Source organism: Lithobates pipiens, unplaced genomic scaffold (genome assembly GCF_037356315.1).
Source record: "Lithobates pipiens isolate NorthernLeopardFrog02 unplaced genomic scaffold, aLitPip1_a1.2 Scaffold_19, whole genome shotgun sequence".
Taxonomy (NCBI): Eukaryota; Metazoa; Chordata; class Amphibia; order Anura; family Ranidae; genus Lithobates; species Lithobates pipiens.
In genome coordinates this window covers 423642550-423669421 of record NW_027507764.1, presented here as the reverse complement: position 1 = coordinate 423669421, position 26872 = coordinate 423642550, and the positions used below count along the sequence as shown (strand labels likewise).

Below are 26872 nucleotides of genomic sequence, written 5' to 3'. Positions count from 1 at the left end.
AAGGAAAAAAAAAAAATAAATCTTAAAAAAAGAATAAATGGAAAAACAAAAGCGCCGGAAGTGGAATGCCTAAAAGATCATTTAGATCCTATCTTTTTTTTTATTATTATTATTATTATTATTTCATTCTTCTCAGCAATTGAAAACAATATGCAGAAGAAAAGAAATATAATTAAAAAAAAAATGAAAAATTCTTTAAAAAAAAACAAAAAAAAAAAAAAAAACACAAAAAAAACACAAAGTAATGTGGAATGCCTCAAAGATCATTTAGTATCTTTTTTTTTTTTTGTTTTGATTATTCTCAGCAACTGAAAACAATATGCAGAAGAAAAGAAATATAATAATAATAAAAAAAAAATTGGGGATGCCTCGAAGACAATTTCGGTGCCATCGTCTTTATAATGTACTTCTTCTCAGCAACCGGAAAAAGATGTGCACAGGACAAAAACTGCTAATCTTAAATAAAATAAAAACAATGCAGATTGTTGAAAAGTGAAGGAGAGGAGAGCGGATCCGGGATGATGACTACTCCTGTGCTCTGGTTACATGAACGCAGCCAGAAGAGGGACCTTCTCTCTCTCTTTCTCTTTCTCTCACATAGCTGAACATGCCTTTGATTCTTTTCAGTGAGGGGCAGAGGAGAATGTGATGGAGGGGAGAGGAGAATGTGATGGAGGGGAGAGGAGAATGTGATGGAGGACAGAGATCCATGTCTGGCAGTAGTTGTGTATCTTTAATAAGACACGGTGGGCTGGGAATGGAGGTGGAGGGGGGGGAGTGAGTGTGTCGGTGTGTGTGTGTGACGGGGCGTGCTGTGGCTGCGCTTGTTTTGCCGCTCTCCTTTCTCCTCCCGTCTATTCCCCGATCCTCCTGCAGAGGCTCCCGATCCAGGTCTGAGTAGCTGCTTTGGCGTCCAGTCCACGTCTTGGCTGAGTCCCCCTCGGCTTTTAATCATGCCCCTCTGTCTGTGTGTGAGTGCAGGCAGGCTGACAATGATTTCCTCAGTGATTACGTACAGAGCGAGTCCCTGCGGGTTAGGGGCCCCCTCTGGAGCCATCCTGATGGCTTTAGGGGCCTTGCTTCTATTTTCCATTATTATGTGGACTACCGGAGCGACAGCGCAGTCCAAGACCTTGCAGGTTTGTGATGAGGAGGGAGCACACAGCAGCACACATCTCCTTCTCTCTGCTCTCCTCTCCCGAATCCAGGCGTAGACTTTTTTTTTTTTTTCTTCTTTTTTTTTTTTTTTTCCTCCCAGAGACAAGGAGCTTCATCCTGCTCCTTCTACCAGCAGCCCAGCCAACGGAAGATAGACCCCCACCCCCTAAAGAAAAAGAAAAAAAAAACAAAAACAGAACCCCCCAAAAAAAACAAGACCCCCCTTTTACAACATCACAACAAGCAAATAATAATAATAACAAATAAACAGCACCTCTATGCAACAGCAGAGTAACCTTTCCTCCCTTCTCTATAGTTGTAGTGCTAGAGGGAATACAGGAAACTATTTGTTTTTCTATTATTTTGTAGCTTTTTTTTTTTTTTTAATTTTTTAATATTTTGCTGTTGCTGTTTGGAGAATATTTCCCCTTTTTGGATAGTGTGCACTTTTTTTTGTTTGTTTTAATGTAGTGTGCTTTTTGTTTTTTTTTTAATAGAAAAAATTTTGAATTTTTTTTTGGATACTTTTTTTGTAAATTTAAAATGCAGCTTTTATTATAAAGATTTTTTTTTTTTTTAAATTTTTTTTTTTTTTTTTTTAAGGTTGTATGTTTTTTTTTTTTTTTGGCCAGGGAAGAGGGCAGACAGGGAGGCTGGAGGAAAGCTTGGCTTAGGGGATCCTCGTTGTCTGTTGCCTTATAGTTGTTAACGGGCTGACATTGAACAACTTCAGCTGTTTGCTTTTAGGATGTCTCGCCGCAAGCAAGCTAAACCAAGATCGCTGAAAGGTAAGAGACCGAGCGATGCTCCTTTTTACTGTGTAAGTGGGGGGGAAAAGCTAGGGGTGTCTGATTCTTTTCTTTTTTTTTTTTTTCCCTTCTAACCCTCCCTGTTCATCCAGAGATGCAAGCACTGACAGCTAGGACTGGGCACTGCAAACTTCACTGGCACTGGGGCAGCCTTTCTTCTTCTTCTGCTGCTCCCTTATTTTTCTTTTTTCTTCTTTCTTTTTTTTATGTTCTTTTTATATTTTTAATTTTTTTAAATTTTTTTTTTATCCCTTTTTTAATATTAGCTTTGCATGTTTCGATGATTCCCAAACTGCTCCCCTTCCATGCCGGGACACAGATCTAGGGGAAACTTAGCAGGAGTTGGCAACATCTGGAGAGAGTTACAGAGGGGGGGGGGGGGGGGGCAGGGGAGGACTAGGGTTTAACTGTATATTTTTCTGAGCCTTTTCTTTGGGGGTGTTGGGGAGGAAAGAGGGGGGGGGGTCTGTTGCAAAGTTTATTGATCAGAAAACTGTGCTGGAATGTGCAGAGTTTGGAGGCGTCTGGTCACGTGACGGCTCGCCTGCTGCAGGAGTCTGTTGTGGGGAAACTGTGGAGGAGCAGTGCTCTGAGCCCTTCTCTTCCAGGGCATCTCTTGGTGTTGGCCAAAGGCTGCTCCCTTCCCCCACCCCCCCCCCTTTTTTTTAGTTAAAGAAATAAGTGCCTTCCTATGTTTTTATATTCAAAATATGCATATACATTTTTGTGTTTGAGATTTTTATTATTTTTTTTTCTAGATATAAATTTTAGATTTTTTTTTTTTATTTATTTTTTTAGCTATAAATAAAAGCATTCTGATATGTCCTGTTTTTGGTATTGCAAATTTGCCTGCTATTAATCTCAAGCAATCAATCGCCTAGATGTAGGGAACGTTGTGATGAGCTGCTAATGATCGTACGCTACTAAATGTAGCTGTACATGTAGGGATCACTAGCGATGGGGATCTTGGTAAAGTGAAGGCGTTACCAAAAATCACCCATTTGTGCCACAGCCGTTAAGCTTACCTGATAAAATGGCCAGAGCAGTATGTTGGACCTGGTGTGTGTGAGAGAGAGAAAGGAGAGACTACCCGGGGAGGAGGAGGACAAAGGGTGGCTTGTTGTGGTTGCATTGAAAGCTGTGCTAGGCCCTCTGGAATGCTGGAGTCTGCTCCGGAGTGTAGAATTGCACCACCAGTTAACCCTCTCGCTCTTCTTCCTACTGGGGAGAGTCGCTTCAAAGTGTCTGTGCTTCTACTTCATTACCCAAGGACTGAGAGTGGAATTAAACATACAAGAGAAAAGTCTGCTACTGCCACTTTTTTTTGTGTGTTAGCCCAGCACTTCATCAAACTTTCATCTGAGTGTTCCAATTTTGTGGCTGATTAAGCACATATGCATTTTTCTTTAGATTCTAGTTTGAGGAAAAACTACCCACAAGATCTGTATATGAATACATAGCGTGACTTTCTTTTTTTTTTTTTCTCACAACTGTTTATTTTCTTTGTGAATGAGCCCAATGATTTCTTTAAAGATGTACAGTACACTCAACAAAAGCCACTATTTTTGATATATATTTAATACAACACATTGCTTTTGTGTTTAATATACTGCGTAATAGTTTTTTTTTTTTACAGTGACAGTCACGAGATATATATATTATGTATGTTTCACTGAATTATTTAAGCTCAATGTGTGTTTAGATCCTGCGTCTGTTTTGCAACTGAAGGCTTCTTTGCTGTCCGTTTTTTTGTATTAATCGTTGTCCAGAGTCGGTGTGTTTAAAAAACAAAACAAAAAAAAAAACAAAAAAAAATAAACAGCATTGGGTAATTTAAACAACATGTTCCTATTAAATGTGCCAGGGAATAGTATGGGGTTTGTATAAATGGGTTTTCTGTTAGCACTGCATAGTCATGCTGTAAATTGTGTCTGTGTGCAGTTGGAGAGATCATTTTAGCTCCTGTTATAAGTATCTATAAGCACAGTAGTTGGAGACATGCACGTATGGGGTTCTTTTTTTTTCCTGTCAATGTAGATATGTCAAGGTTCTGTGGGTTTTTTTGTTTTTTATTTTAATTTAAAAAAATAAATAAAATGATATATATATATATATATATATATATTATATACTAATATTATAGTGTGTGTGTGTGTGTGTGTGTGTGTGTGTATATGTATGTGTATGTGTGTATATATATATATATATATATATATATATATATATATATATATATAAATTTAGATTTCATTTTGTGTCTATATGTTTTTTTTTTTTTTTTAAATCAGACTTTTATTATTATTATTATTTTATTTTTTTTATGAACTATCACCTTTTTTCAACTTTTTTTCACATAAGTTCTTGTTTCACAAAAGTTCAAGACCCGTAAAAAAAAAAAAAAAAAAAACAATGACTGTTTATCGCTAATGTCTAAAAGGGCACACTCTGTTATGTCACTTTTTGTAATGTGATGACATTAGGCAAAATTAGTGAGTTAATTTATTGTGCACCATTATGTTAATATGGCCTTCAGTATATTAATATTTATGAATACATTTTTTTTTTTTTTTTTTCCCAGTGATTTGCTATGCCCACGACCCCACTAATTAGAATGGTAAAATGGAGACTTGTCACCATCAATTTTGGTGACATCCTCAGAAAAGTATGGTAAATCATTAGACTAAGGTTTACAGCTCCGTATTATGCTATACCTGTAGTAAAGGCCTACTGTGTCTTCAATGGAAAACCATTTTTTTTTTTTTTTTATTTTTTTTACTGTCATACATCACATTTTTACTTTTTTAATATAGACATGATTAAATTGTAATAGACCACCAGGCTATGGCTTGTCAAAGCTGCTTATCACAGGATCTGCATTATCCCAGTTGTACCAGAAGCAGAGGTGGAGATTTATTACAATTGACCTACATATTTCTTTGAGTATGAGCTCCCGTAGCTTTTAGTTTCTTGTAAAAAACCCTCCACATCATGCCTACATCTGCAGGAGAAACTTGTTTGGCCTCATCAAAGCACATTTCAATATGTACTGTGAAAACCTAATATGTTCCCATTCTGGGTCTGAGTGCCTTCAGAGCACTCAACTGTATATGTGGCTGTTTTGCTTCTACTACTCCATGAAAAATTTAAAGTTGGATTATTTTGTCCTAAGTTGGTGTGAAGGGACATATAAAATAAATACTTGAAGGATCATAAGGAATTTCAGTTCTGATCACTTCTGTGGAAAGTGCAACTTTGTGTATTGGATTAGTCCATATATAAAGCGACCGTGTACACGAGAAGTCATGGTGACTGATCTTTTCAGCAGTTAGAAGGATTGGGATGTGACTGCACCCACAATTCTTTCTGTCTGTAAGCTTTGGCACATGTGGCTGGAACATGTTGCTTGTGAATGAAAAATTGGAAGTTCCTCACTGAACTCGTTCCTATTGACATTTTTGTCACATTGTTTTTCAGGCACACTGACCTTATTGCAAAGTTCACTTTCATTATGGACAGCCTATTCATCAGCATCTCCTTGTATGCATTGTGTTTGCCTTTTATGAAGCATTTATTATTGCTATGTTAAAATTTCAGCGTTGTCATCCTTTCGGGGAACATGTCAAATCTTATTTTAAAGTGCTGTTGCGTACAGAGGCTGATTGCACTTTATTTTTTTTATTTATTTACTTTTATTCATTTGTATTTAGAACATACAGAAGCTCTTAATTGCAGCAGAATATTTAGCATATTCCTTAAAAATAAAAAATAAATAAATAAAAAATCTTGTCTAGACAACACGTTGTGCTTCACTTTTTTTTTTTTTTTGCCCCCCACCACACACTTTATTGTAGGCTTAGTGTTTGGAGATCTATGATTTGCTTACCTGCCCACTAGATACAGTTTGGATTGGAGTATTGCTGCCAGTTCAGAACATACATGTATTCATATTTTGCCTGCGAGTACTATTAAAGTGAATTTGCCTTACTTTTTTTTAGCACATAAGGGACTATATATATATATATATATATATATATATATATATATATATATATATATATATATATATATATATATATATATATATAAAATATACTTTGTCCCACTACAGTCGTTTTTAAGTTTTTGTGTTCTGTTCAGTTAGAAGCCCTTTTACTTACCCTAATGATCTATTCCTCCATTTCACATGGAGATAAATTGTTTTGGTTCCTTATGTCTCCTCCTCCTTTTTTAAAAGTGTCCTTCTTCCTTCTTCTCTTCTCCCCTTTTTTTTTTTTTTGCTTCGACTTTGGCTAGATGTGATTTAGAATGTCTTTGTAGACGTCTGTGTCTCATAATTGTTTCCACACGGTGTTGATGTCTGACGTTATTACTGTGTGAGGTTGGAAGGGTTTTTATTTTATTTCCTCCATTTTTCTGGCTATGCTGTAAATATAATTCAATCTCAAGTAAAATTAGTTTGAAAACTCCATATTGAAATCAAGGTGTGTGTGTGTGTGTGTGTATATGTGTGTGTGTGTGTGTGTGTGTATATATATATATATATATATATATATATATATATATAATATATATATATAATATATATAAATTAGTGGTCATTGTATTTAGATTTTATTTTTTCCAATGGCTCAAGTAGTTGTCAGAAGCCAACACTGTCCATTGGGAATATGTAACTTTCTAATCCTTTTTTCAATTAAATCAGTAATGTAGCCATATATTTTGCCTAGAGAGTTATGGTATCGGTAGAAAGGGGCAGGTTTTCTACCTTATTTGTTCCAGAAGTTATTGATTTGACTACATTTTACATTTAATATTGCAGGGTAATTGAAAGCCAACAGTCACTGTTAATATCGCCTTGGATCAGATCATGTGTGAAAGCATTTGAATAAACGGTCTCCTGAATCCAGCACAAATCTAAATTGCCAATACAATGGATAGACCTTAATTAATAAAGTTAGCTATAAGGAATTTAGTGAAAGTTTAGCTCCATAGTTGAAAATGTGTATGAATACTAAATATTTTTGCTTTGTCTTGCTAACATATTGACTCTTTGCTAACATATTCCATATTCTTCTGAAGTTTACTCTCCTGCTTTCAAGAAATGCAGAAATCCTTTAAATATGAATCTTAAACATATTGAAAAGAAAACTGTATGAACAATAAAAGTAAATTTAAAGGAACTAAGGTCCTACTGGAGGAGCAACATGCCATTGATGTTTTGTTAAATTATTAGATCACTAGTCCATTGTGCCAGTATATCATAGAATCTAACTAAAATTCTGAACTTTTTCATTGAATGTAAAAAGCGCCATGTGCTACAAAAATCATGTAATTCTATAACTGAAGGGGGGGGGGGGGATATATCTCAGGTTCTTAGGCTGTCCTGTAACCAAACATTTTGTTTTAGAGCTGGCTTGTTTAAAATTATATTATTTTTTTTTTCAATTATTTTTTTGTTTTTTTAGATCCTTTTTATTTTTTCTTAAGATGGCTGTGGTGCAATAACTGCTGCCTGTCTGTAAACTGAGACAATGGGGAACAGTTGTGTATGTGCTGGGACTGCATTGATCAGCGCAGCCCAGAGCATATGGTGTGAATGAGCCCTTCTTGCGGATCCCTACCTACTTTGGTTTAGTAGATACTGAGGTGGGCCATTTTTTTTTTTTTTTCCAAATGTGGGAGTTTTTGTATTAAGTTAAAGGATTGGCATTCTTTTTGATCCAACAGATGTAATATTATGCACGCGTTATGTAAATTGTAATCTGATCCTGGATTTTGCCATAGATCTGTAAGTAAGCCAATCCCAGTAGCAAATGGATAAATCGGGAAAATGCTGAGAAAAAAAAAAAAAAAAAAAAAGACTAGTCGATTGCTGTAGTATAGTAAAGAGAAAACATTTACCAATGATCTCTTCAAATTTTGATACAAAAAAGAATAACTACATTGCTTACTGTATAGATGTTAGGTAATTTTTATTTGTCAACTGGGCAGTACTGAAGTTACACAATAAAAGCAGAATTAAATTCATCTAACACCACCCAGATATAACAAACACTTTCAATTGTATCTTTAACAGACCAAAAAGGAACAGATAGGAAAAGTTCATTGTTAAGGATTATATACCATTTAGGGGAGGCCCTTTGTGGTCACTGTTCAATGATGTGACACATCTAACCCCTTTACGGGTATGTATTGCCTTCAACCATAATAATCTTGGCAACTGAAATGAAGGCAATTTTGCTTAGTATCATTTTTGATGCTGTTTTCTTAATTTTCTGAGTTAATTTACAAAACAAAAATTTAATTTGCATGGCTATCTTCTAAAGAAAACAAATCCCTGCACCACAATCTACTAAGTCGCTTTCCTGTTCCATTGATCATGTTGATATGGTTCATTTAAATCGAATGCTTAATTTGAAGTAAGAAGAAAAGTTAGCTACTCTTGATAAAGTTCTTACTACTTTTAGAGTACATGCTTCTGTAATAACATGTTAATTCTGGCTAAACAGATTCTAGGCTAGTGTGCATACTGGATGGTTACTATGAACCGTGACCATTCAGACTAGAAGGCTTTTCACAGCTAATTATCTTGCAGCATTTTACAGATTTGGGTTACGTGACCAAAGTGCCTTTTTATTATATCTTGGTAAAACATGTAACCACCTAAATATGAAAAGAAAATGGACAGGCCCTAGGCACATGTTCTCGCTCAATGACTGCAAAATACAACCCCTGGAAATATTATGTCTCACCTTGATCATGGCTTGTGGATAGTTCTAACCAGCAAAAAAACTAAAACAATATACGTTGGGTTCAGCCTGGCTGCTTCTTGAGAGTGAAAACTTGTGATTAGAAGTTTGTTTCTAACATGTTCATAACCAATTCAGTGAAAGCATAAAATGAGTTGGCACCAGTTAGCTATCCTCAGTTATTTTTTTTTTTTTTTTTTAAAACCAAAGATCCTACTTAATCGCACACACATATTTGGCTAAATGTTTATCTAGAATTGCTTTTTCATAACACAAAACTTTTGCTCAAATTTTATTTTTGGATGGAGTGGAAAGGGATTAGCGCACCTGCTACTAGTTCTGGTGACCCTAGTGCAGGAGTCTCAAACTGGCGGCCCTCCAGCTGTTGCGAAACTACGAGTCCCATGAAGCATTGCAAGGCTGAGAGTTTTATAAGCATGACTTCCTCAGGCAGAGGCATGATGGGCTGCCCTAGTGACACACCAGGATTCCCTAACTTTGGAGGGATTTTCTCTCGCTTCCTGTTTTGGCTATGAGACAGGAAGTGAAGGGAAACGTCGCCAATGGGACACAGATGGCAAAAAAACAAACTGGCAGGTTTGTAACGCTCCCCTACTCTATATAGGATGGAGAATATAAAAAAAGTTTGCCTTTTTAGTTACTTTACTTTTAGTTACTTTAATCCTTTTAGCGGACCAAGTGAGCAGAGCGCCTGGTCCCATTGATATCCATCTTGTGGTTGCTAAGCGATGTGCTCAAACAACTTGCCTCCCTCTTTCAATGAAAACGTTCACAATGCTAGATTCCATATTTTTTATTTGTATAAAAGGAAGGCTTAGGCAACAAAGGGATGGCTCCTTTTAACAGTGTCAACCTTTTTGTTGCCTAAGCCTTCCTTTTTATAGAACTTATAGTTCTATATTTTGCATCATCCCACATTTTTAGGTCTTCTGCATGCTAGTTAGATTTAAGCTCTATATTTTAAGTTACTACCAGGATGAACTGCACATAAAGGAGAACTTTGCTTGATTCTACCCATCTATCTATCTGTTTATCAATCTATCATTTGTTTTCCTTTTATACAGTGGCTAGCACTTCTGCCTAGCAGCAGTAGGGTTGTTAATTTGAGTCCCAACCACAGCACTACCTGCCTGGAGTTTGCATGTTCTCCCTCTGCCTGCGTGGGTTTCCTCCAGTACTTCGGTTTCATCCCACACTCCAAAGACTTGCTGGTAGTCTAATTGTCCCCTAAATTGGCTCTAATATGTGTATGTAGGAATGTGAGTTAGAGACCTTAGATTGTAAGCTCCTTGAGGGCAGGTACTGATATGACTGTACAATATGTGAAAAGCGCTGTGTAAATTGATGGTGCTATACAAGTACCTGTAATAAATAAATACCTTCTAATGTTAAAGACTTTGTCTGATCACTCACCCTAGCCTCTTTAATAGCTTTCCTGCCTGTACTATTTGTTGTAACCCTAACTCTTTTTAAATTAAACATTATTGGTAATGGTTGAAATGTCTTGTAACCCAATACATATATGTTTAAATGACATGCAGGAAAAACTATGTCAAATGGAGCTGTACATGGTGCTAACAGTAACTTCCCAGTTACTTGCAGGGGGTAAACTGAATTCCAGTCCAATATGTAGTTGAGTTGTCTGGCTCCTCAGCCTTTCAATAGTTTTTAGTATATAAGCCTTTTTATATGACTGGCTTGGTTGTTCTGCTACAGTGGTCTTGCAGTATTTCCTAGTTCTTAATTGTCTCTAAAATAGCAAGTTTAATTAGTCTAGATGGATGAAAATATTTAATACATCCAATCACTATATACCTCATTAATGATCTGCAAACGCCCATACATTGCTGTATAGTAGCATCTACATAATTCTCCCAAAATCCAGGGAATGTGGCCTGTTCTAATGATAACTAAATGATTTGCAAATGTTTTTGCCCTATGCATACCGGAATAGTTCCATGCCATCTTTTGGGGATTTGGGCTATACAGAGCATGCCTATACAATTGACATAACCACTATACTGAACAGTATAGTGTATACATAATTGTAATCGGCAGTTTCATCAAAGATGGAGTTTTTTTACAGTTAACAACAATACCATGAAGTTTTAGAATTTGATTTAAATGTTCTTGACCCTTGAATCCAAAATTTTAAAGCAATAGAATTGGTATATTTTGTAGTCTATGCATTGCACTACTAGAAAATGGAATGGAGAAAACAAAGTCCTACTACCAAGAACTTTGTGAGTATATGGCTTATTTTCTCTGTTTTCTGTGCAACAATGATAATATCTATAATTATCCAGCTTGTGACACTATCTATGAACACTTTGTGGCTGGTTTTTAGTAGAGACTATTCACATAGCATAGTGAATGTTGGTGAATAAATTAAAACTGTGTTCACTTTAAATACCCGATTGTGCTAGAAAAACCTGCCTCCTTCATATTTATTATTATTTATATATTTTTTTCTTTTACATGATTGATATATAAAATGAACATGGCTTTGCCTTATTTACTCCTTTTACTAAAATAACCCACCATGCATTGCTTTTTGTGCCACTTTTATGATTTGGGGTGCATTCAAACCTCTGCACTGTAAACTAGAAGTCAAAAAGTCCCATGGTTTTCAGAGTGCAGTTCCAATGCGGTGAAAAGCATAATTATTGTGAGCCTGTCACTGTAAGCTATATCAATTACATGCAAGCTATTGCATACAAACATTTGTCAGATTATTGCTGTGCATACCACAGCACCAAGAGTGAGATGTGACCAGCCCCATCACTGAAAATGAGTTTTAATACACTTTTTTTTTTTATTCTTTTTTTAAAGAAAATCCATAGATGTAAAAGGGCATAATGTATGTTACAGGACGCATTGCGTAACTCAGTCTGTATGCAGAAATATACATGTGTGTTTCTTGTTTTTAGAACTAGGTTTTAAAAGCTAATAGCAGACCTGGACAAGTCCATAATAGACTGGACATGAAAACTAAAGGGTTTTGGTAATTTAACATGCAGTAAATGAAATTAGGCTTAGTTCACGAAGTAAACCCAGTAAACTTATTGGGGTTGATTTACTAAAACTGGATGGTGTAAAATCTGGTGCAGCTCTTCTCCAGTTTTAGTAAATCAAATCCAGTGTACATTAACACGTGGTTATGCACGGGAATGGTCAGGATGAGCACAGTATGCTAATGCTCAAATCCCTAATTTGTGAGATGAAACAGCAGTCCTCATGAGTTGCATACAGACACAATGGGGTTGATTTACTAAAATTGAAGAGTACAAAATCTGGTGTAACTGGGCATGTTAGCTAGTCTAATAGGCTCTATTCACATCTTGACATTCCAAATCGTAGGCAGCATCGCCACGATTCTGCCTATGATTCGAAATAATGGCAAATTGTGGGATGCCCGTGCGATTCCTATCACTCAGCAAGATCGCACGAACAGAATAGTGGGGCGCCTGTCACCCAAAAGAAGTACAAGAACTGGGTTCTGTTTTTCGCGATTTTCCTGCGATTGTCTGAATCGTGGCAAAATCATGCCACAATCGGGGTGCCTTTGGAAGTGACAGCGATCACATGGGTGTCCTGAGATTTAAAAAGTTATTGCCATGGTTGCCCACAGACATGACATCACCCACAAATGGCTAAATCATGCCAGTAGTATTACTTGATACATCTAGGCATGGTATGTACCAGAGTTTTAAATCTTTAATCTTATACCCACTGCCCTGAAATTAATATCCCCAACCACTGTTACCTCCTGTACCTGATTTTCTCCAATTCTCATAACCCCCTCCTCTTTAACTTCACTAAAGTGCCTAAAACTGCTTTCCTTTAGGAGACATGGTTTTCAGAACACTGGTTTAATGAAGAGGATTTGGCCAGCTAGACCTTTAGGAGTCCCAAAGGAGCAGGGGGTCAGTTGTCATAGCAGCCTCTGTTTCTCCTGTACCTTAGTCATCTCATGCCTCTTGGAAGGCATTTTTCAGCTTGTTGGTATCCTTTTGCCAGTTTGTATTAATATTCAACATACTTCATATGCCAACAAGATGATAATGTGTGGTTCTTGGAAGGTACCAGTTGATGGAGGCACTCACTATTGTAATGCTGCTCTTATTTACTTATCATATACAGTGCCTTTAAAAAGTATTCATTACTTATCATACTTTGTAAATAGATTTCAACATTTTATACAAATATGTGAAGTGTGGTGTGCATTTGTATTCAGCCCCCCTGAGTCCATACTTTGTAGAACCACCTTTCGCTGCAATTACGGCTGCAACTCTTTTTGGTTAGAGTTCTACCAGCTTTGCACATCTAGAGAGTGACATTTTTGCCCATTCTTCTTTGCCAAATAGCTCAAGCTCTGTCAGATTGGATGGAGAGCTTCTGTACAGCAATTTTCAAGTCTTGCCACTGATTCTCAATGGGATTTAGGCGTGGACTTTGACTCTGCCATTCTAACACATGAATATGCTTTGATGTAAACCATTCCATTGTAGCTCTGCCTGTATGTTTAGGGTCGTTGTCCTACTGGAAGGTGACCCTCCATCCCAGTCTCAAGTCTCTTTCAGGTTTTCTTTTAAGATTACCCTGTATTTAGCTCCATCCATCTTCCCATCAACTCTGATTAGCTTCCCTGTCCCTGCTGGAAAAAAACGCATCCCCCACATGCTGCCACCACCATGTTTCGCGGTGGGGATGGTGTGTTCAGGGTGATGTGCAATGTTAGTTTTTCACCACACACAGCATTTTGCTTTTAGGCCAAAAAGTTAAATTTTGGTCTCATCTGACCATAGCACCTTCTTCCACATGTTTGCTGTGTCCCCCACATGGCTTCTCGAAAACTGCAAATGGGACTTCTTTATTTTTTTTTTGTTTTTTTTTTAGCAATGGTTTTCTTCTTGCCACTCTTCCATAAAGGCCAGGTTTGTGGAGTGCACGACTAATCGTCATGTGGTCAGAGTGTCTCACCTGAGCTGTGGATCTCTGCAGCTCCTCCAGAGTTACCATGGGCCTCTTTGCGGCTTCTCTGGTTAATGCTTTTCCTGCCCGGCCTGTCAGTTTAGGTGGATTGCCATGTCTTGGTATGTCTTGGTATGTTTGCAGTTGTCATATTCCTTTTCATTTTTGAATGATGGAGTGAACAGTGCTCCATGAGATGAAGCGCTTGGGATAATTATTATTATTTTTTTAATAACCTAACCCTGCTTTAAACTTCTCCAATTGTATCCCTGACCTGTCTGGTGTGTTCCTTGGCCTTCATGATGCTGTTTGTTCACTAAGGTTCTCTAAAAATCCTCGGAGGGCTTCACAGAACAGCTGTATTTATACTGAGATTAAATTACACACAAGTGGACTCTATTTTCTAATTGGGTGACTTCTGAAGGCAATGGATTACGCTTAACTAAAATCTAGCGGTTCAAAGTAAAGGGGGTTGAATACAAAATACACACCACACTTTTCACATATTTGTAAAAAAAAAATTGAAAACCATTTATTTTCCTTCCACTTCACAATTATGTGCCACTTTGTGTTGGTCTATCACATAAAATCTCAATAAAATACATTTGTTTTTTTGGTTGTAACATGACAAAACGTGGAAGGCTTTTTTTTTTTGGTTTTGTTTTTTGTAGTGAAGTTTCTAAATAAAAGCCTGTATTGCATAAGCCAAAGATTAAGACATTGGATAAATATGAAGACAAATAGTATTTTTTTTTCTCCCACGGTACTTTCAGAGGTGCATATAAAGATATATTCCTTGATGCCCTGGGTCAACCTTGCCACCCTAGACTTTTTGTATAAAGATAATCATATAATATTCAAGAATCCCAGTTCTGCTAAATATTTAAAAAGGGATGAGATTTGACACATCACTCCTGCATTGAACTAGACACAAACTGAGGATGTCATTTGAGGTGATCTGTATAAATTTATAAGTTACATGGATAACTATGCTTCCTGGATTCAGACACTGAATCCACATGCCCAATGAGCAGGATGGAGTGGTCTAAATCTCTTGCAACCAAAATTATATTTTTTCCTAATTTCTGCTTCTTTCAGTGGCTAAGCTGCCACAGCCCTTTGCTGCAAATAGCCCACATGTATATGTGTAACATGATCGTCTATGGACAGGCACACACTAACTCAAAGAATATTTATATTGGAAGTAAAAAATATAATTAAGTACTGTATTTTGTAGAAAGGAAAAGTATTGCAGAGGATGGGCTTTTAAATGGTAGTCACCATGGTTGAGATAAAACATATAATATGTACACCAATCATAATTATAAAGATAACGTTTATTTATATCTAGTGTTAATAAAAAAGAGTCAGTGCACTAAAAGCTCAAATATATGTAGAAAACACATCACATAAGTAACTGATATGATATTGCATGACTTGTACGGTATCTGGCAACATGTTTCGCAGGTGTTGCTGCTTCTTCAAGGCTTAATCCTCCATATGTGAATCGCACAACATCTGGCATATATACAAACAAAACATAGTAATTGCACTTTTATTTATATATATATATATATATATATATATATATATATATGTATATATATATATATATATATATATATGTGTATATACATACATAAGTTTACATAATTTTACAGCATCTATGATTTCTTGGCCATTTTTTCAGAGAATACGAGTGGTGGCACAAACATTTTTCACTCATGGCTAGTGTTTGGCTGAAGCCATTTATTATCAATCAACTGTGTTTACTCTCTTTAAATCATAATTGTAGCAGAAACTACCCAAATGACCCTGATCAAAAGTTTACAAACCCTGGTGATTTTGACCTGCTAAAATGCATACAAGTTGACATGCAGGCATTTGAATGGCTATTAAATGTAACCATCCTCACCAGTGATCTGTTTGCTTTTAATTAGCGTGTGTTTATAAAAGGTCAGTGAGTTTCTGGACTCCTGATGGACCCTTGCATCTTTCATCCAGTGCTGCACTGACGTTTCTGGATTCTGAGTCCTGGGGAGAGCAAAATAATTGTCAAAGGATCTGCAGGAAAAGCTAGTTGAACTGTATGAAACAGGAAAGGAATATAAAGATAAACAAAGAATGCCAATCCGAGTGGAAAATGAGGGGTTCTGTTGAAACCAAAGCATGGTCAGGTAGACCAACTAAAATTCCAACCACAACTGCCAGGAAAATAGTTTGAGATGCAAACAAAAAGCCCATGAATAACTTAAGGTGAAATACAGGACTCTCTGAAAACATGTGGTGTGACTGTTTCAAAATCCACAATGAGGAGGCACTTGAAGAAAGATGGGCTGCATGGTTGCGTCACCAGTAGAAAGCCCTTACTATGCAAATGCCACAAATATCCCATTTACAATTTGTCAAACAGCACAGAGACGAGCCTCAAACCTTTTGGCACAAAGCCAATTGTTGTGTTGAGATCAAAATTTAGCTTTTTGGCCACAACCATGAACGCTATATATTGGAGAGAAGTCAACAAAGCCTACAATGAAAGGTACGGAGGTGGGTAGCTGATGTTTTGGGGATGTGTCAATTTAAAAGGCACAGGAAATTTGGTCAAAATTGTTGGCAAGATGAATGCAGTATGTTATCCAAAAAATACTGGAGGAACATTTGCATTCATCAGCCAGGAAGCTGCGTATGGGACGTATTTGGACATTCTAACATGACAATGATCCAAAACGCAAGGCCAAGTCGACCTGTCATTGGCTACAGCAGAATAAGATGAAGGATCTGGAATGGTCATCTCAGTCTCCTGACTGCTATCATTGAGCCGCTCTGGGGAGTTCTCTAACGTGCAGTTCATGCAAGACAGCCCAAGAATTTACAGGAACTGGAGGCTTTTTGCCAAGAGGAATGGACAGCTTTACCATCTGAGAAGATAAAGAGCCTCATCCACAAAAGACTTCAAGCTGTCATTTATGTTAAAGGGGAAAATACATGGTATTAAGAACTGGGGTATGTAAACTTTTTTGATCAGGGTCATTTGGGTAGTTTCTGTTTGTGATTATGATTTAAAAAGAGTAAACACAGTTGATTGGTGATAAATGGATTCAGCCAAACCCTAACCATGAGTGAAACAAGTTTTTGTGTTATTCATATTCAGTGAAAAGCAGCCAAGAAATCCTAAATTCTGCCAGGGTATGTAAACTTATGAGCACAACTAATATATATATGCACGACACACACACACAAGAGAAAAAAGGGGGCAACCCCCCCCCCCCCCCCGACCATCAAACTCACATTTTAATACTGTATAAAATATCCTGTAGAAAGGATACTGAAGACACACAGTAATGAACTCCGGTACTCCCAACACACCTTATGTTTGGCCTTTTTATATTCCGAGTGGGCAGCTGATATAAAATGTATTATTTATTTATATATATATAATACATTTTATATCAGCTGCCCACTCGGAATATAAAAAGGCCAAACATAAGGGAAAAATATATTTATATTTTGAATGTGTGCAAATACTTCAAAATAAAATAGCCCTGTGTTTGCAAAACTGAATTAGGTTAAGTCACCCACTGGCTTATTATATCACTTAAGGTCTCTGGAATCCCTGGTCTGCCTACCTGCTGTGGCCAATACAGAGATTTCTTTCTTTATTTTTTTATGACGAGAAAACAAACTCGTAGCAGTGAGATTCCCTGCAGTTGATGTTACATCATGGCAAAGAGCACAGAGTCAAGAATTCTGGGGTGATCTCACTGCTGGAGTCCTAAGAGATATATAAAAACTTCTTGGGTGTTTTAACTTGCCAGGATCCACCTATATCTGTTTTGCACAGTCCAAGTCTTTTTTAATATCATGTTAACTGTGTGTCTGCACAAGCCAAAATTAATTTGACGATTGCCAAATTAATTTAAGGAAAACCATATATAATCTTTAGATTCTTACAAGTGCTTGTTTACAATGTACACTATTTTTGTTTGGTTTTCAGCATGCATAAAATGTATTTGGGTAGACTTTATTCAGGGGAAATGATTAATGCTCTGTATAAGTATTGTTATAATGTGGTGTGTGTATATTATCCCTTGGGTGTTGGTGCTTGTTTGACCTATTAATGCCCTTCATTTTTCTTTTCACTCTGCTGACAAGTAGTGTACAGCATGCTTTATGGATGCTACAAGCATTAGTTCAGCAGTGCTAGGAGCCTGGCATGTTGGTTAACATATAGCAGATTTTACAAGATCACGACAACCGCCAGTTGCTAGCTGCTTCTTTAAAAGTATACGAGTCAAAAATGAAGCTTATTTCATTAGGGCCTTTGGGGGATATATATATATATTTCAAGCATTTCTATCTCTTAATTTTGATGATTTATGGCTTACAGTTAGTGAAGACCCAAATTCAGTATTGCAGAAAATTTGAATAATACAGAAGACCATTAAATAAAAGGATTTTTAATCCAGAATTGTTGGCTTAATGAAAAGTATGTCCATGTACAGGATAGTATGCACTCAATACTTGGGGCTCCTTTTGCATGATATACTGCATCAATGCTGCATGGCATGGAGGCGATTAGCCTTTGGCAATGCTGAGGTGTTATGGAAGCCCAGGTTGATTTTCATTTTATTCATTTGGAAATTTTTAACCCATCTGAACTTTTTCGTAACCCTCAATGCTTGAACTGAACTCTTACAGGGTCTAAGTAACCCTTGGTCATTGGACTATATTATTAGGACTACTTCCACTTATAGCCTTATCCCCCCCACCATTGTCTCTCTCCAAGCACCGCTTACTAGCTCATTATGAAATACTTACCTTAGAACGAGGCCCCGACATCTGGGCCGATCCACGCTGAGGGAGCTGACATGCTCCCTCTGCGTTTTCTCTGGGTATTGCGGCTCCGGCACCGTGATATCGTCACTCCCGTGCATGCGCGCGGGAGATTTCATCCCGGCCGGGTCCGGCCACTGCCGGACTTTCAGCCGAGAATCCCCTTGTGCGCATGCGCGGCTGCAGTCAGTGGCGCACACTGAGGGGAATATCTTTTTTTTTTTTTTTTTTAGGCTTTCCTGTAGGTAAAAGTAAAAAAAATGAGTATACAACCGCTTTAATGCAGAGGTATTTTAGGTGGCCCATTTATACCTATGCCTGTGTTTTTTGATGTGGTGAAGCTTATTGCCTTTGTCATTTAATTTCCTATGTACCCTTAATTACCATGCTCGCAGAAAATATACCTGACCCAATTTTTGCCAACATGCTGCAGCCCAGTGTGTGTATTTGCATGAATATGTAGAGATGTATTGAAGGGTTAGGTGTGATGTATAATGCATGGCATGTGTTGGGGCCCATTAGGCATGAATGGAATAACTCCAAAATACATATTCAATACTTGTTACCAGTAGTTGCAGATGGGTTTAGAGCCAGCTTAAAAATTACTGGTCTAAACCTTTTTTTGGTTATGTTATTTATAATTTTATAGTAAGCCAAATTTGAGCCAGCCAGACTAGTCCCTAAAAAGTACAGATATCAACCGTATCCTTAAGCCTAGTGCACGCAGGTCGGGAGACATCGGCTGGTTCACCAAAAAACAACTAACATTTGTATAGGAATATATAGGAAAAAGTGTTGCGCTAAACAGTGAAAATAAATGTATGCATATCGAAAATGGTATCTGTCCCAAATATGGCCTGTGTAAACATAGAATTTTTTTCGACCTACTACACAGATAATGATTATACCATTTCTATTGTGCATATATATAAACAATACCTATAAATAATAAAAAAAATGTGCAGAAATTAGAGTCCTCTAGTGAATGTTGATACAGTGTTTGAAAAAGGGACCATCAATAGTCCCCCTTGGTATGATGAAAAGTGAAAATATCTCCCAAATTGTCTGATATACAGAGTATACACCCTTATGTGAACACCACCACCTAGAACAGATGTAGGCTTACCGAACGCCTATGACCCAAGCGAACATATGCCCAAAGGGTCAAGAAAGCTTTGGTTCAAGACGACTGTGGAGCCCTCAAGCAGACACACAATGGAGAATGGAACTGGATGATGTAAAACTCCTCCAAAGCAAAGTCACCCGAAACCAATATCTTTCGATCAAAGAACAGGTCACACTCCCCAGGAAGAACATACGGGATAAAGGAATGGGACCAAATGGCGTAATTCCGTAAAACAATTACATTTATTAAAAAAGTATCAAACTTACATTTGAGCAGTTGATAAAGCGATTTCACACAAAAATGGCAGCAGTGGAGTCCTCCCTTGGGACATATTTGGGACAGATACCATTTTCGATCTGCATACATTTATTTTCACTGTTTAGCGCAACACTTTTTCCTTATATATATTTTTTCACATATTTACAAAGTAAGTTTAAAAAGGCACAGCACAATGAAAGCAAGCTAATCTGATATTTGTCTTTCCTTTGTTTATTATATGAAGCATAGAGAACAGCAATGATAAGTAAGGTTTTGGCGTACACTTGGGATCAAAAACACTAATTTTCACATGTTTTAGCTGTGTGATAGTACATTAAATTTTATGTGTTGAAGCATTTAGCTAAGTTTTACAGCATTCTATTATAGATACAAACTTCTCAATCAACAGTGGAATCACTTCAAATCATGCACATAAATATTTTTGTCTGCATCCCGTAAAATAGATTCTCATTAAAATAGTTGTGCCTTCTGCATGAAACAGTACTGCTTGACAGTTTGGTGGGTACATTGCAATGAAACATTAAACAATACCAAGACAATGTATGAATAGTATTAAAGAAAACAAATGGAGAGAGCAATATCTCTCTATATATCTATTCTCTAAAAGAAAATAATATCTAGAAATATTCAAGTTCCAGAAATACCAAAATTGGTCCTACATAACATCTGGAAGGTGAATAACGAAGTCTGGCGCTTCACTGTTCTGGGGAGCATCGCGTGAAGTATAGAACTAAAATGTGCACATTATGTTGAGCGCCTCCCATTACTAACCATATATTCAAGAGATATATATCAACCAGAGCATAACTTTGAACAGTGCTATATAGCTAACAATGTAACCATCCCACCCAGGCAAATGCCTGGTGGCCTGACAAACCAGAAGAAAGAATGAGATGTAAGACTAAAGGAAGGGGTGAGGGGAGAAAAGGGACTTAAGAATGGAAAAGGACAGGGAAATAAAGAAGAGCGAGAGTCCGGGGAATCAATTCTGCTATTGGCTTGCAGAGAAGAGCTTCATAGTGATCACTTTTGAGGTTAGTATGGAATATGTTGGGGAGAAGAGAGTAGGCTGTGACCCATAATTTGCATACCTTTTGGACATGTCCACCAAATGTGCGCCATAGTGCCCTCCTGAGAGTATCCTCAAACACAAAGGAGAGTAGGCTGGAATGAAACGAGCCAACCAAGCTGGCGCGTAGTACAACCTGTAAAGTACTTTATTCTCTGAGCATTTAAATACTGTGTTCTAGTCAGTCTTCCGGATCCAGCTGCCTTCCCAATTCTGCCTCCCACTGAAGGTAATAAGACTGCCCAAGTGTTGTTTTTTTTTTTTTTTTTTTTTTTTTGAGGAGAAGATAGAGTAAACTTAATGATATCAAGCCAGAGGTTTGAGGTTGGGCCCTACAGAGGCTTTCAAAGGGAGTCAAGGTGTAGGGGGTAGGCCTGGCTTTTATAAGCTGTTGGAGGAAATGCCAAAAGCTGTAGGTAGCTATAGTATTCTTGTAAGGGAACAGTGGTGGTTGGTGCTCAAAATATTTGGGGGGGGGGGGCGCAAACAAACTGAAAAATTCAGAAAAAAAAATCAACTGTAGCTTCACTGTGCCCCATCAAACGCTGCCACTGTGCCCCCACCCACTCTCCATGTGCCCGGTTCTTACCCTGTCTCGGTGTGTCAGACATGTGGGTGACGGCGGCGAGTGGTGGAGAGGTGGTTGTGTTAGGAAAACGAATATTCATTTGCTTTTTTTTTTAAACACACCTAGATGGGCTCGTAGCGCAATGCTTTGCACCACGAGTCCACCTTTTTTGAAGCCTATTGGAGCCTATGACTCTAATCGGGTGCTTCAAAAACACCCCCCCGTCAATGTAATTCAGGCGCCTGGCGTCTGAAAGGGGGCCGGATGCCTGCATAGGGGGTGGCGACGGCCACGGATAGATTCATACAATGCATGAATCTATCCATTAGTCCTAGAGGGAGGTGGCTGGAGAGAGGGTCCTTAATGGATGCACCGCCACTGATATAACATGAGAGGCATGTAGAGCCATTAACCGTCCATCAGGAGTACTACTGAGACTTATAAAATAATGGGCAGTGAAGAATTTAGAGCAAGGGGAGATGAGGAGAAATCAGACCTGCAGCGAATTTAGTTTAATTCCATAGATGAAGGGAATGAGCAAGGCATGGTCTGATTGTGCTAGGAAGATGTATAGGGGGAATCAAGGCAAAGAATGGTATCCGATATGAGTCCACTAAATCAATAGTGGCATTTGATATTTCTTGTGAAGATGAGATAATGGGGCTATATGGCTATATTTGCAGTTGTATAGTAGGCTTGCAAATTGGGGATCGAGAGCCCCCCCCCCCCCCATGGCTGTTACGAGCATATAAGATTTTCTTATTTAATCCTAGGTAGGGCGGAGCCCCAGACGAAACTTCAGGATTTTGCGTTGGTGTATCCGCAAAACATGTAAAGGGACCGGAAAAAGTAAAGCAATTTCGGAATATAGGTCATACGATCCAACAAAATCCTGACAAACCAAGATAATGGGAGACGAGTCCAGGAGGACATGTCCATCAGCTTTCTGAATAAAGAAGGGAAGTTGGCTTGATAGAGTCCTGCCTATGTGTCAGAGTAAGCTGGATCCCCAGATAAGGTAAAGAGGGCTGAATTCAGACCTGAAACAGACCAAAATGTGCAAATTCGCACTGCAGCTGCATCGGAGATATGTGAACTGGCTCCATAGAGAGCTGGTCACGATCTCCTTCTATTGCGAATTGGATGCGGTGTATCCGCATCCAATTCGCAATAGTGTGAACCCAGCCTTAGTCTTTCAAAGTAAATACGTTTTTGCACACTGGTACTGACTAGTATTCTAACATTCTTCTTCCTCATTCTCTTTCCCACACAACTAATGTGACCCCAGTGCTGACAGAGAGGAGCAGGGATGCTGTGCAGGTGCCTGATGTCCTTCTTATACAATGACATCAGCAGTTGTTAGGACACTGGTAAGGTGCACAATGCCCAAGGTTGTAATGGCGGCGATCTGCATTTTTTTTTTTTTTTGCAGGACTGCGACATTGTGGCGGACAGATTGGACAATTAACACATTTGTGCTGTCCTGCACAATGCCCAAGGTTGTAATGTTGCACAATGAAAACCTGTGGCTTTATGTAAGGGAAAAATAAGCTTGATATACTTGCTTGGACACAATTTTGGGTATATTTGGAGCAGTTTTTAGGCATTTTGCCAAGGCAACCTTAAATAAAATAAAAATTGGATTGTGTCTTGTTTCTATGGAAAGTTGTTTTCATGTGGTCATGTATTGGAAATAATTTAGAAATTGATACTTTATTCTTTGTGTCTTATGATACTATGATTATTGTACATTCCTGTTTATGTAACCTAATCTGTCACTATAACCCTGCAGGCACTGATTCGATGCACTGTAAATACAACTGTAGCCTTTGCGCTCATATTGTATACTTTTTATCTGTGTTCCAATAAAATCTTTTGGTAACAGAAAAGCAGTGATGTTGGAGTTGTTCATTTTTACTAACAAATCCTTAGGCTGCTTATGCACTGAGGAGTTTTTCAAGTGCTTTTACGTTTAAAAAAGCTTGAGAAAAATGCTTTCCTTTAAAATCAATGAATGTGCTCACATTGGGGAGGTGTGCTTCCATTGTGGGAAAAAAAATCCTGCTTGCAGCATTTTTGGAGCATGTTTGGAGAGTTAAAAAAAAAAAACGCACACAAAACGTACCTTCCTATTAAAGGCAACGGAAATGGTTGCAAAAAAATGCATCAGCAACGAATTTTTGGTGTGTTTTTTGAGTCACATGTCCTTTAAAACTGCACTGGCAACGCGGTAAAATAAGTTGATTCACAGGGGAAAATCACGACAAAATTGCATATGCATAACCTAATGGATGCCATCTGCTGGCTAAATGACAGGGTAAAATTAAGTAGGGATCCTGTTGGCGTCTCCTCCCCAAAGAATCTTGGCATAGCATACTCTGCTGGAGGGTGAATGGATCTCATTCGTTTTACCAGTCCCATGGAACGTGCTTTCTCAGTGGTTCCTTGCTAAGTGAGAGCGACATGGATATGTATTTAGCCAGGTATCATTTAAAGTGGTTGTAAACCCTCCCCCACAACTTTTGTCCCATGTAAATCAGCATAAAAAACCCTAATGAACACTGCTTGTAGATATCTCCTTACTTAGTATTGTTGTAATCCTTGTTCTGTAGAATGAAGTCACTGAGCATGCCCAGATCTCCCCTGATTTAAGGCACACTCTTATCTATCTGTTATCAGGACTTCCTACAGCACAACACTGAACTCTGCTAATCACTCAGAGCTTCCTCCTACACACCATGTGACCATGTGACCTCACATAGTCTAAATATTGGTCATTACTGCAATCTTATCAGCTGAAGCTGATAAGTCTGACAAAGGGAAACATTAGACATTGGCACAAGTAAATACTATGAAATAAACAAGTAAGCTATGAACAGGGAAGCAGGGTTGCCATATAAACTTTGGATTGAGAAGGAGGCTTGGTTAACAGTACAGGAAGTGCTCAATGTAAGGGCAGAAATGCACTCCATTGTGGACTCAGAAAACAATACTTAAGATGGTGCTGCCTAACCCCTGGAAACAAGTTTTTTTTTTTTTTAAGTTTCTTTAAACAGTAAGTAATATGCGATTTGGGCTGGATTACAGTGGCTATAGTCTGATAATGACTTATTATAATGGACTAAATGAAAAGAAGCATCAGAGTGGGAGAGTTTATTTCCACATTAAACCTGAACATTGAATCTAGTCCAAGTTTATCCTTATTCTGGGGTTAAGGAAGGAGGTCATGTGAGCTAACTGCCTCCTGGCAGTACTACATCCTCTCTGTTTAGTAGGTAGTACTAGGGTAACTAGGAAATCCTGCTTGCTAGAGGTAGCTTGGGTAATATTCATGAGTTCCTAACACTTTGGTGCCTCCACCTGAAAGGACCTTGTCTTTACAAGTTGAACTCTCATCCAGTAATGCCTTGCCTGTAGGTAGTTTAATTACTTGCTGCTGCACATGCAGTTTTGTAGATTCAGTATTAAAATTACCGCAGAACTTGACAGACTGGAGCAGGTGGAAAACCCAAACTCTTTAGGGGCTTCTACAGCTCCTAGTTAGTTACTGGGTGGGTCTCCGCATCCAGAAGCTCACATCGCATGTACAATGAGACACAGCTGCTTTTTGGTTATTCTGACAGCTGCCAGTACATTTGCCAGAATATAGTAATATGAACTGCAGATTCGTCCATCTGTGCTGTATGGAAAAAAAATGTGTGTGGCCAGCTTTAGGCCTCTACAGACACCCAGCCTGCAAACATGATACCTCTACTCAACAGAGCCTCTCCTTGAAGAGGGAGAGCTAAAACCAGACTATCCTCTTTAAAATCAAGGACAGAAGGGCTTCTCTTAAGGAGGGAGAGCTTTCTATGGACCCACCCAGAAGTGTGCCTCTGTGTTTTGTCCAAGCCTGGTCCAACCCACTGATGACAAGCTCACTAGGGGTTGTCCAGCTGATGAGGCAGACAGGACTCTCTGCACCCCGTCTCCATATCAGAACCCTGGAGCCTTTTCAACAGCATCTGACAGATGATGCAGCAAAGATTGTCCATAGGCACAATGTTTTCCAAGGGACCTTGCATAAGTACAAAGCAAACTTTACACATCAAGGTTGTTGGGCAAAACATCCCTACACAAGTAATATAGTTCAGAATCAAGCACTATAATAACCCATTTAAACCAGATTCAACGTAGACCTATTTTATAATAGCGTATGTGGTACCTACAAAATTTGTTGTGTGTTTTTTACAACCTAAATTTCCAAGGTCCGCCTATCTGGATAAGGTTTTAAGTTTATCATAGAATTCTTTCTTTAAGTCTTTCCTGCAGTTTTAATTCTTTATATCTTGACTTAGTAATTTTATTTTTATCTAAATGGATATGCAAACTTTTTCTCAAAACGTAACTGTTGATTGAGCTTTTGATACATTTCACTCCGCTAGTTCACTTTTATTTTTACATTTTTTTTTAACTTGTAGTATGTGTTAAGCTTCTATTTTTATTTCATTTTTTAGGCCCGGTCTTGCGTTTCCTACTTTGCGCTTCTTCCTTCTTCATATGGAAGTATAAGTAGTAGATCATACCATGGCTCTTGCCACCTACACGATGGATACAAAAGCCATTGAATGAAGCCATTATTTCCAACTGCAGATTTATGGTGACACAAATCTGTTGAAAGGATTTCAAAATCTATTTAGACCAAGCAATAACTGCTCAATTAGTTGGCAGTTTAACAATACCCGCCCGCTGTATCTTTCTGGGAATGAATGATACACAGTCAATAACACTTCACCTTGATCTTAACCTTCTTTAATGTACAACTTCAATATACTGTCTAATATGTACATTTTTATACTGTACATTGGCAAAGTGCAGTTGTTTTTCTGTATGCTAATCTCTACTTTATATTGCAATACACATGTGCTGTTAATGCATAGTTTGTGTATTTTGATTTCAGTTCTGTCTTTATTTATTTTTTTTCTTCCCATTTTTAAAATTTAAAATATTGTTTACAAAGGCACAAATTTTATCCTAATAATGTGATTGCAATAAACTGACCTGTAGATGCAAGTGTCAGTCCATCCTAAAGTAATATTTTGCTTAAAGGCAGTAGACCGAGTTAGCTACTGGCTTCATATATCCCTTAAACTCAATAGCAAGGGCTCCATAGTTGGTTTCTCTATTGTTCTGAAAGACTCGCGTTTCTCCAGAAACTATAGATGTTTCCAGTTATCCTGTTGCATTCTCTATACAAAAATAAATAAAAATTAAATGAAATATTAAACCGAATAAGATTCCTTTATT

General features: G+C 37.8%; 1 protein-coding gene across 6 annotated transcripts in view; it reads left to right on the top strand.

Moving 5' to 3' along the window:
* The first annotated feature begins 903 nt into the window (after positions 1–903).
* Positions 904–26872, top strand: part of ZNF521 (zinc finger protein 521) — a 420518-nt gene continuing 394549 nt past the window's right edge. The window contains exons 1-2 of one of the 6 annotated variants that reach the window (XM_077492591.1): positions 904–1139; positions 1791–1946. In XM_077492591.1, coding sequence (XP_077348717.1) covers positions 1907–1946 — 40 coding nt within the window. In that variant the 5' untranslated portion in view covers positions 904–1139; positions 1791–1906. The remainder of the gene's footprint in view (positions 1140–1790; positions 1947–26872) is intronic. The other 5 variants (XM_077492590.1, XM_077492589.1, XM_077492593.1 and 2 more) reach the window with 5 other exon arrangements.